The sequence below is a fragment of the Manacus candei genome, unplaced genomic scaffold (assembly GCF_025592945.1).
Source record: "Manacus candei isolate 608988 ecotype Guabito, Panama unplaced genomic scaffold, ASM2559294v1 h1tg000076l, whole genome shotgun sequence".
Taxonomy (NCBI): domain Eukaryota; kingdom Metazoa; phylum Chordata; class Aves; order Passeriformes; family Pipridae; genus Manacus; species Manacus candei.
In genome coordinates this window covers 10,680,427-10,690,972 of record NW_026138124.1, presented here as the reverse complement: position 1 = coordinate 10,690,972, position 10,546 = coordinate 10,680,427, and the positions used below count along the sequence as shown (strand labels likewise).

General features: G+C 54.8%; 1 protein-coding gene across 2 annotated transcripts; it reads left to right on the top strand.

Moving 5' to 3' along the window:
* Nucleotides 1-381: 381 nt before the first annotated feature.
* Nucleotides 382-7,363, top strand: DYNLL2 (dynein light chain LC8-type 2). Of its 2 annotated transcripts, XM_051809461.1 has the most exons (3): nt 382-534; nt 3,742-3,880; nt 5,485-7,363. In XM_051809461.1, exons 2-3 carry the CDS (start codon nt 3,749-3,751, stop codon nt 5,620-5,622), a joined length of 270 nt encoding a protein of 89 aa, XP_051665421.1. In that variant the 5' UTR covers nt 382-534; nt 3,742-3,748; the 3' UTR covers nt 5,623-7,363. The 2 variants fall into 2 exon arrangements, with proteins under 2 accessions (XP_051665421.1, XP_051665420.1); XM_051809460.1 differs by lacking the exon at nt 382-534 and having other exon boundaries at nt 3,723-3,880.
* Nucleotides 7,364-10,546: the final 3,183 nt, after the last annotated feature.

Below are 10,546 nucleotides of genomic sequence, written 5' to 3'. Positions count from 1 at the left end.
ACCCCCCGAGCGGAAATCTTGACCCCTAGGGCAGCAGAGCCCCCTCTGAGGGATCAGCCCCCCTCAAGGGATTAGGCTCCCCGCGGGGATGGGGGTCCCGAGGCGGCGGAACCCCCATGGAACCACCTTCCCCTCACACCGTCCCCTCACACCGTCCCCGGCCCCTCCCGGCGCCCCCGCCCCCCGGCCCCGCCCCTCCCCGCCGCGCGCCGCCCCGCGGCATTGTGGGATGAAACAGGATGTAGGCAGAACAGCGCGGGCGGACGGGCCGGGCGCGGCGGGCCGCGCCGCGCCGCAGCCAATAGGGGCGCGGCGCGCGGGGCGGCGCAGCCAATGGGGGCGCGGCGGCCCGCGCGCCGCAGCGGGCGGGGCGGTATTTGAGCGCGGCGCGGCGCCGGGGCGCAGAGCGCGCGGGGCGCCGAGCGGAGCGGAGCGAAGCGGGCTGAGGCAGCGGGGCCGCGCCTCCTCACACCCCATCCTCCTCCTCCTCGGTGCTGTGCCTCGCCCTCCCGGGGTGGCCCTGTCACTGTGAAGGTGAGCGACGCCTCCGCCGGGCGTCTTCGAGCCTCGCCCGGCACCGGCCGCTCCGTATGCGAGGTGGCGGCGGGGCCGCCCCGGGGGAGGGTCGCGGCCGTGGCCGGGCGGGACCGGCCCGTGGATGGCGCTCGGAGCCCGCCCCGCCCCGGGGGTCCGCGCTGGTGCGGTGCCGGCCCCGCTCCGGGCAAGGTCACCGCGGCCTCGGGCGGCCCCGGGGCTCCCCCCGTGAAGGTCACGCAGGGCTCCGGCTCCCGGCAGCGCCTTCCCGAGCCCCCCGCTGCCCTGCGCGGAGAGGGGCTGTGCCGCACCCCCTCCCAGGGCCCTCCTCGGCCGCGGTGGGGGATGCGGTGGGTGCTGGGCTGTCCTGATGGGGAAGTGATGGATGCTGGGCTTGGCTTCTCCTGCCCGTCCTCGGGATCCATGCTGTCCTGATAGGGAAGTGGGTGGGTGCTGGGCTTGGGCTGTGTCCCGGTTCTCGGGATCCTGCTGTAGTGCTGGGGAGAGTGGTGGGTGCTGGGCTTCAGCCTCGTCCCATTTCTAGGGCCCTGTCCCAACCTGGAGAGGGAAAGAATGGTTACCAGGGGGCTTGTGTCTCATACGGTTCCCAAAGCCCCAGCCTGTCCTGCTGGAGCTACCATTGGGTGCTGGGCTTGGGCCTCATGCTCCTGAGGCTTCATTCTACCCTGATGAGGGAAGGGTTGGGTGCTGGCTGGGCCCTAATCCCCCTGCCAAGGCCTCATCCTGCCCTGGAGTGGCATCTGGGGCTGTGGTCTTCCTCCTCATAGACCACATCCTGCCCTGGTTTGGGGAAGGGGTGGCTGCTGGGGCTGTGCTATTCCCCCTTCCCAGGCCCATCTTGCCCTGAGCTGTGTGCTGGGGCTTTGTGGTTTTCCTCAGGTAGGGCCAGATTGGGTGGCAAGACCCCGAGGGCCACCTGTGATCTTGTGGTTTAGGGTTATGATGTGTATGTGGTGGCACTGGCCTGCCTCGTGGGGAGGACCAACCTGTAACTCCCCAGGGAATGAGCTGAGACTGGGGCCCTGCTCTGGGTGTTCAGGTGGGTGCAGGGGGTTACACTTGGACCTGCTCCCTATCCCATGGCAGGTGCAGGGCAGCACAGCCACTGCCAGCCCCTGTCGTGGTTGGCCACAGAGGGTGCTGTGGTGGGCAGGGCAGGGCAGGGCAGGCTGGCCAGTGATCTCCTGAAAGATAATAATTTTTTTTCCTATGGCGCTGTCACCCGCGGCAGCATGGGCCTGCACTGGGATGCTCCTTGCCTAAACAATGAGGAAGGGAGATGCCTTTTGCAGGTCACTCCTGGCTGGTTATGCAATGGCAAGTGCCCTCTGAACTCTGAGCAATGGAGCTGTGTGAAGGCCTGGTGTGTATGAGAGCTCGTTTGCCCTTTTTCCCTGAAGATGCTTTCCTGGAAGAATGACCCACAAGTGGATTTCTGCTGCTTCCCTCTTCCAGCAGACTGGACCCCTAGAAGGCTTTTGCAAATCTACAGGCAGTTTGGGCTGTTCTGAGCTGTGTCTTTTTCCCCCAGGATTTCTGGGCTGCAGGCAAACCCCCACTGGCTTAAACCACAGTATGGAGAGGAACAGACTGCCTGGACGTGGCTTTTCCAGGGCTGTGGTAGGGGCACGTGCTCTCTGTTGGCATTGGAGCTCAGTTCCTGTCATCCCTCCCGATGCTGTTAGTGTATGTTAATAGCAGTGCTCTATTAAAGACTGTATCTAAATTGTATAAATTAAGGTGGCAATAGAAGTCTTCAAGTGCAGGCAGAGGGAAGAATTGAAGTATTGTAATCAGAGGGCTGCAATTATGTAACTGGATTCTCTTTCTCTCTGGGTAGCAAGCTCGTTTAATTGCTGTAACAAAGCTACTCCTTCGGTTTTCTGGGACTCTTCCAGGAAGTGATCATTGCAGCAGATTTTTTTTTCACTCCACAGCAGAGCTAAAAATGTGTAGTTTCACTATTTCAAAACACGCTTGGTAGTATCACCTCAAGACTTAGAGTGCTGTAAAAGGATTTAGGAAACTTAATGGTGCTCTGCAGGCTTAGTGGGAGGCACTGCTTGCCATTAAGAAGCTTATTCCCACAAAGTTTGAATCTGCTGTGGTAAGAGCTGCTGCAAGCTGAGCAGCTGTGGTCCTTCTTGGAGCAGTTACCTGGTCCTCCAGGTAACATGTGACCCCTGACCAGGCCTTCCATGGAGCATGGGGGCAAGCTCTGGTGTCTGGAGGAGGACTGCATGGGGCTCCTCCTCCAGGGCTTGAAGAAAGGCTGCAGGGCTGGGATTGTCAAATCCTAGTTTTCTAGGATAATATGAACTGTGCTGGAAACTTCCTGGTGCTGAACAGCTCCCTAGAGAGGCCACAGAAGATCTAATGGCTGCAGTGGCTGGTACAAAGCACCTGAACTAACTTACAGAGTGAAGGGGGCTGCACACCCGGCTCCAGTACAGCATTTCCCAGTTTCCTAAAGGTCCTGGCCAGCAGTACCATGCTGGTTTTGGCATGTGTGTTGTGGTTCCCAGGTGGAGAGGGCTGGCCCTGTGATGGGATTTGCTTCCACTGCCCTGTTTTCAGGCTGCAATGTGGTGTTAACCTGCTTCTGGCTCGTCAGACCAGCTTTGTCCCGTGGGAAGAGCTGAGGGCTGGGTTTTGTGGCAGAGCAGCAGGGAGGGGAGGGGGTGATGATGGCTGAATGTGGAGCAACATTCCTCCCAGGCTAAACTCGCAGCAGGAACTGTGACACCTGGGATGGGGTGGAATGAAAGCACTGCTGCTCTTAGTGTGCTTCCTGGGATCTGTTGCTTGCAGGGCTCTGAGCAGAAGATGTTCCAAACCACTGGTGCACCTGGAAGGGAAACTTGGCTGTATCCTATTGATGTTCAGGAGGGCTGTGGCTCTCTGCAGATCCCGTCTCCTCCCACACAGAAGCTTTTCCTGCGTGTGTTTAATGCAGGTGGTGATGTTTGACTCTGATCTAACCTCCAGCCAGTGCTCTGGTGCTCTGGCTGCGAGGGGCACCTTGGCCTGGGACTGCTGTACACAGCCCCAGTAAACTCGCCCAGGCCATACAGGGGTTTGTAGTGTCGGCTCGTGACGCAGCCTGCACGGAAAGGACAACCTCCGATGCACAGGAAGCGTCTCCTTTCTTGGGAAGGGATTAAGGGAATCTATGTTCTGCCTTAGGTTCACCATGTCTGACAGAAAGGCTGTGATCAAGAATGCGGACATGTCCGAGGACATGCAGCAGGATGCTGTAGACTGTGCTACACAGGCCATGGAGAAGTACAACATAGAAAAGGACATTGCAGCATATATCAAGAAGGTAACTCTGGGCCGAGGGGGCTGTGCTGGCTGAGACTTCCCAAAGCTCCTGAGTCTGTTCCTGTCAGGAGCTGAGTGGCTGAGGCTTCGTGCTTGCGTGTTGGGAGGGAGAAGATGCTTGGCTTCTTGTCTGCTTTACTGCTGTTTTCAAGAGGATGGAGTGACTTCTCCAAGGTCAGAGGAGGGCTGTGGCAGAGCTCTGGCAAGCTCTGAGCATACTATGAGTGCTGTCCCTCAGGATTTGCCAGCCTGGAAAGGGCTGGCTGCAGCCTCTGCTTTAGGACCTGCTCCATAGATGCTGCTGCTTGACTTGCAGCACAGTGCAGGTGGGATGACTCTGATGTTTCACTTGGTGGGCAGCAGTGCACGTGTGTTCCTGGCTCTGGGATGGGAGCTGAGGAGGAGGATGGGCCTTGGGGTGGCTGCTGGGGTTGTGGAATGTGCTGTGTTAAAAACAGTGTGAGCAGCTGCCCTGGCTGGTGGAGGGGTGTTTCCCCATTTGCAGGAGCCTGTTAATTGTTTTGTGTTTGACATCTGGGGAGCTGTTGGTTCCCTCTGTAGCAGCTTCTCAGAATGGTCAGGCAAAGTGCTTTTGGAGGAGGGAGGTGTGACTTCAGAGGCAGTGCAGTCCTGGCACTTGGGCTGGCATTTGGGCCTTGCTTGTAATCTAAGCTTGAAGGTAAAGGATTCAAAGGTGTCTCCTGACTTCTCAGATCACTTTGAGGCATGACTTACCTCAAAGCGCTCGGGGCAATGCAGCCTGTAAAGTGAGTGAGTGCAACAGAAGGCATCCAGAAAGAAGTTGGCCTTTATATCCTGAGAGTGTGTTGGGAGGAGGGAAGCAATTTGATGCACCTTCATGCCCTGGCAAGAAAGCCTTTTCCTTACTTCAAAGGTTCCCTGCAAAGAACTCAAACTGTTGCTGCTGTCTGAGACTAGCACTAGCTTTAATCTTGGATGTTGAGTCTGTTCTTCTGACTCTGTCTCAGGGGAGAGAAGGATGTTCTTGGGAATTGTGTGTTAATTAGAGGGAGGAAAATGGTCTTTAACCCTATCCTACCTGTTAAGTAGGAGAAGACTACTGAACCAGCATTCAGCTTGCTCACCTCTGACCTCTTGGTCTCCATGTGCTCTCTGGGCTGTGGATCTGCCTGCTCATTTTCATTGTGGATTCTTTCCCCTTTATGTGTACAAAAGTCCTGAACAGCAGAAGTCAGGCTTCTTCCTTTTTCTTAGGTGACCTTTCAGCTCCTTGCTGGAGGATACATGCCAATACTTTATTTTTTGTGAGTGGGTTTGGAATGGGAGAGAACTATTCCCCTGAGTAGCCTACACACAGGGCCTGGATAGTGCTGTTCCGAGGAGAGCTTTTGTCTCTGCTCTCCCTGCCCAGGGCTAATGGGTACTCCAAGGCTCAGGAGTTGTTTTGCTCCAGTACAGAGGCCTGGTTGCTTAATGGAATGGTGTCTTCCAGTGGGGAATCTCACCATGCTGCAGGTGGGAGGAGAGGCGATAGTATGCGAACAGAACAAGCTCAGAATTTGTGCTTAGAACTATTTTCATGTGGGCTTTCTTGGCCTTAATGCCTCTCTTCTCTTTCTTCAGGAATTTGACAAGAAATACAACCCAACTTGGCACTGCATTGTTGGCAGAAACTTTGGCAGCTATGTAACACACGAGACAAAGCACTTCATCTATTTTTACTTGGGTCAGGTTGCAATTCTTCTCTTCAAGTCTGGATAGGAAGTAGGAGCGAGTGAGATTTGGACTGTAATGCACTGATGGCTGAAGCCACGACTCCCTCTAACATGGCTATGCCGCTGCATGGACTGTATACTATATTTAATGTGTATATGTTGCAGTAAAAATCTACTTCTGTTTAGTTGCCTGGGAAGAAGGCGGCATTTTTTTGTTACTGCTTTTTTTGGTTGTATTGCACTAGGAAACCTGTAAATGCTTAAACAATGGCCTTTACGTGGGAAGAAATAAAACTATTCCACAACAGCTCCCTCAGTGGTAACTCCTTCTTTGAGGCTGGGAAAACTTCTTTGGGCAGGCCAAAAGCCCCTGACTTCCCTACTGAGTCCTGTTAGACTGTTAATCTTGTAAAGAGGAGCAAAGCCAGTGTGAGCCTCTGTCCCACCCTGCAGACTGTAGAGAGCTGGCTCTCCCAGTACCCTCAGGGCAGGTCTTAAACCTTCCCTGAAAGCTGGTGGGGTGGCTCTTGGTGCCGTGGCTTCCACACCCAAGTCGAACTCCACCTCGGACTGTGATCCAGGCTTGCAGCTGGCACCCTCCGTGTTCGCGCTCAGTGCCCATCGCTGTATCTTTGGCTCTGCTGAAACGTTGACCTAGACTTGTGTAAGCAACTCAGCCTGGTCTAGAAGGCTTCAAAACCACCCCCCGAGCTGCTGCTTGCTGCAGAAAGCAGCATCCTGTGGCTGAAGTCTTTAGACCTTGATATTGAGCTCTAAAGCCACATGGCCCAGCCCCGCAATGGAGTAGGATATCAAATTGGTGACTACTGACAACAGCTCTATTTGGCATGTTTGTAGCCAGTTGTCTCAACACTGCCTTAACTTGATGCTCTCCTTAAAGCAAGCTAAGTCGTGTGGAAGACTTGTAAGTGGCCACTGTCTTTTTTTGTTTTAATTTTATTTTTATTTTCTGTAGCTGATAAGCTATTTCTGGAGGACTGTCCTCCATGTTCTGATATCTGCTTTTGTTCTTAAAGCACAGTACCAAGAAGTTAAATTTACATGTGATGTTTGTGTGAAGGAAACTCATGTGACATCTGCTTCAAAGGCAGACAAATGTCTTGGTCTCCAATAGGTTCAGCAGTGATGTTGTCTTAGTATGTACTGAGTTGGGATTACGCTGCAGGAAGTTCTGATCTGGGTGTGGAGAAGTACTCTGTGATGGCAAGTCAAACCCTGGTGCTTGTCATAAGCTCTATTTATTGGTTTGCTGACTAATGCATTGGCAATATCACTGAGCTGCTGAGCCCACCTCGTGTCTCTGAGATGAATTTGGTGTTGGGAACAAATCACTGCTGGGTGGGGAAGGGCAGAGTGAAGGGAGTGCTTTGTGAAATGACTTGGTGACCCAGGTTCACGACTTCCTGAAGTAAAAGTCCTTCTTGTCTCTGTGCAAAATCCAAAGTATGCCTAATTTTGTATTATGGATAGAACAATGTTGTAACTAGAAAGAATGTAGCTGTCATAATTTCATGTTGATGGAAATGTCTGCACTGGGGTAATGTGCCTTGGACTGTCCGGGGCACTCGTGTGGTCTTGTCTCTTCAGAACTCCATTCTGGGTCTGAAAGGAGAATGTTTTGGGTTTGTTTTTTTCCAAGCATGAGTCTAATGTGAATCTGTTCACGGTCTCTCGTGGAGCAAGATCTGTTCCCTTCATAACTGCAATGGCTCAAATACCATTTATTTTTTTTTTTTTCAAACATTAAAGGTGAATTGACACATTTATACAGCCTCTGGTTTCTTCTTCTTCCTTACCAGCTGTCCTGACCAAAACCTGTGAGTTCTCTGCCCTGGAATGTGCTGATGACCCAAAGGAGGCAGGTCTGTGAGGAATGGCCCGAGGAGCATGTGTGGCCCCTCTGTGCTGGTACTGACTTCCAGCCTGGCTCAGAGGCTGAATCAGAGGGAGGGATCAAGGGAATTGTGTCCTGCTGCACCCTGATGGGATGTTCTGTGCCAAGCAACCTGGATCTGAACGTGCTGGGACTGACCTCTTAATGGCTTCTGACAGCCGGGGGCTGGTACAGCAGCTGGGATCCTGGCTCCTGCACACAAAGGTGTCTCCCTGCTTCCCAGGAAAGCAGGTTTTCCCTTCAGGCCTCCTCCCTGTGTTGGAGAGAAAGCTGAGAGCTAAACTGATGTGTTTAATACTTTTCTCACCACGGGGGCTGCGGGCTTGCCCTCAAACAACCCCCTCAGCTTGTTATCTTGCTCCTGCTGCAACCTACATTTGTGGTTGGGGCCTCTGTGATATTTTGGAAAAGCTGTGGGCTCTCCCCAGCTACAGCAGGGTAGCAGCTCTGCCGTGGCACAGTAACACCAGCGTGACTCACAGGGAGCAGCTCCCCGGGGCTGCACCGGCGCTCGCAGCACCGCCCCGGCTGTTACACACGGCCCATCTGCTCCCCCCGCGCCTGCCAGGGCCCGAAAGCAGGGGTGGTTTCTACTTTAGGGGAGCCGGGAGTGATGTTCTTTTCTTGGTAGCCCCAGCCTTTTAGCTGGAAGTGGAGTTGTTGTGCTTAAGCACCAGGCAGGCTGTGCTGGGGCTCTGCATTCCAGGCCTGGCACTGTGGCTCCGAGGGAATGTGCAGCCATATGGGGCTGAGCTAAGTGAGCAAATGGCAGAGAAACTGGCTCCTGAGTGCCTGCTGCAGCACAGGAGGCTGCTGATCCAAACCCCAGGTGAAACACTTTCCCAGCCTGAGTTCCATCTGGGAAATCCCCCCTTCCAGCCATCTATCCAGGGGCTGTGGTGCTGCTGGAAATTGATCCCTGGTGGGAAGGGGAGGCCCTGCCAGGGCTGGAGGGATGGTGTGCCCCGGAGCTGACACATGCAAGTAGAAAGTGGGCTTGGTGCTTCCTTGGATGTGTCACTGCAGCGGGAGTCCTGCTCCAGGCTAAGGAAAAGGAGCTGTAGCTCGCATCTTCAGGAATTTGGCAGTAAAATGTAGCCCTCTTTCCCCTGAACCATCTTCCTTGTAGCACTGGGGCCCTGGAAGACACAAACTGCCTGGATTTGAGCAGCGCTTCCCTCTACACAGCCAAGAGCAAGGGGGGGTTCTGAACATGGAGCTTTGTGTCCTGCTGCCCTCCCCTCCCGCTCCCCAGCAGCTGCCTGACAGCTTTTGGCTTTGACTTTTTCCATTGCTGGGCTCCACTTTGTCTCCAGTTTCCACCAGGCACAGGTGTCCTGGATGAAGCCTCGGAGCGTTAACTGTTTCCGTGCTGGAGAGGCCAACAGCATCCACTCCGTTTTGAGCTATTTGGAAACATCTGGATCTGGGACACTGAGGGGAAGGTATGTATCTGGGGGGGAACATCTGGAGAAAGAAACTGCTTCCAGATGTGTTTGGGCAAAGCCGCTATTGAAATGTAAACTCAGCGTGTGCTGTCCTGCCTGGAGGCGCTGAGGAAGCGGGTTTGCAGGGGAGGCTGAGGCTGCTGCTGGGGGCGAGCTCTGGGTGCAGATGTTTCTCCAGATGTGTGTTCCCGCGGGGGACGGTGCGGTTCGTGGTTGGCGAGAGTGTCACATTGTTTTCTCTCCTACAAGCCAGCTTACTCGGTTTTTTTATGCTGAGTATTTCTTCCAGATGTGGAAGTGCCCTACAAAGCAGAGCTTTGTGGCACTGGAGGGCAGGCAGGCTGGGGTTTGGGAGCTGTGCTCCATGGGTGTTGCTTCTAGATGTTATCTGGGATTCATTCTTCTACAGAGTGAGCATGGTGGAAAGCCACAGGAGAAGGTGTGTGACTCCATCAGCAGGCAGCCTGGCTCCCTGCCTGCCTGGCACAATGTTCTTCCCCTGCTCTGTGACCACCTGGGACTCCAAGAAGGGACAAAGTGACAGCGCAGGGACCTGGTAGTTGCACCTTCCTCCTCCAGGAACACCCATGCTGCAGGTCAGTGCTCTCCTTCCCTCCCAGCCAGCCTGCAGCACTGCCATTGCAGTACTAACCTTCCCCAGGCACGTGGGAGCAGAGCCTGTTGCTGGAAAACCCAGTACCCAGTGGACCTGTTCCTTCTCCCAGCTCTTTTTGCAGGAGGTTTGAGATGAAGAGAGAAAACACAGAAATAATTTTATCTGGCTTTCAGCCTCTGATGGGTAAATCCTGAGGAGGCCGGTGGCGCGCGGTGAAGGAAGCAGGGCTGTGCCATCCCTGCCCACCCGAGGTTTCCCTCCTTTGTTCTATTTATTGAGCAAGGATCCTGACACCCTTTCCCAGACGGTGACTCACAGCAGCTCTGTCTGTGCAGAAGCCATGCGGCTCCGAGCGCTTTATAGATACAGGAGCTGCAGGAGCCTCGCAGGAGCCAACTGTGTTTATTAAAAGATGATCAGATGTTTCCTTCCTTAAGGCAGTGTCTAACTGAGGCTGAGTAATAACTCATTACCAACGAGACAAATAACTGCTCATCGTCAGGTCACTGCCTTCGCCAGCCCTTCTCGCAGTGGTGGCAGGTGCTCCAAGCACTGGTGGGCTCAGCACCCAGCACAGGGGTAAGAAAACCCTGCTCCAGTCCCTGTGCCTGAGCAGGGACAGCCTTGGGGAGGGCAAGTCCAGGCTCTGCTCTGCTACTCTGCAGGGCTTGGCCCTGAGTTAAGCTCAAGGAATAGTTTTATCTGGCCCTGGTGCAGTGTTTTCCCTCCTGCCTGTGCAGTCAGGCTGCTCTAGTAGCCTCGCAGGCCACGTCGCTCCGTCCTGGTGCTGGGGACTCAGAGCCAACATGCCAGAGCTCGTTGTGGCCTGGTGGAAAAATCCCTGGTGGGCCAGGGCAGTGCTGCGGAGGTGTCCCGGGAGCGCCGCCGGGCCGTGGGGGAGGCGAGAGGTCACGCTCTGCCACGTCCCCTGTCCCCACATGCCCTGTGCTGATAGGCCTCTCGAGGGCTGGGCTGGAGAGAGGCAGGAGAG

Excerpts from the sequence above, each read along its gene's own strand:
- DYNLL2 (XM_051809460.1), top strand. The coding sequence starts at position 3,728 with ATGTTCTGCCTTAGGTTCACCATGTCTGACAGAAAGGCTGTGATCAAG. Across the intron at positions 3,881-5,484 it reads TTGCAGCATATATCAAGAAG|GAATTTGACAAGAAATACAA; the intron begins GTAACTCTGGGC and ends CTCTTTCTTCAG.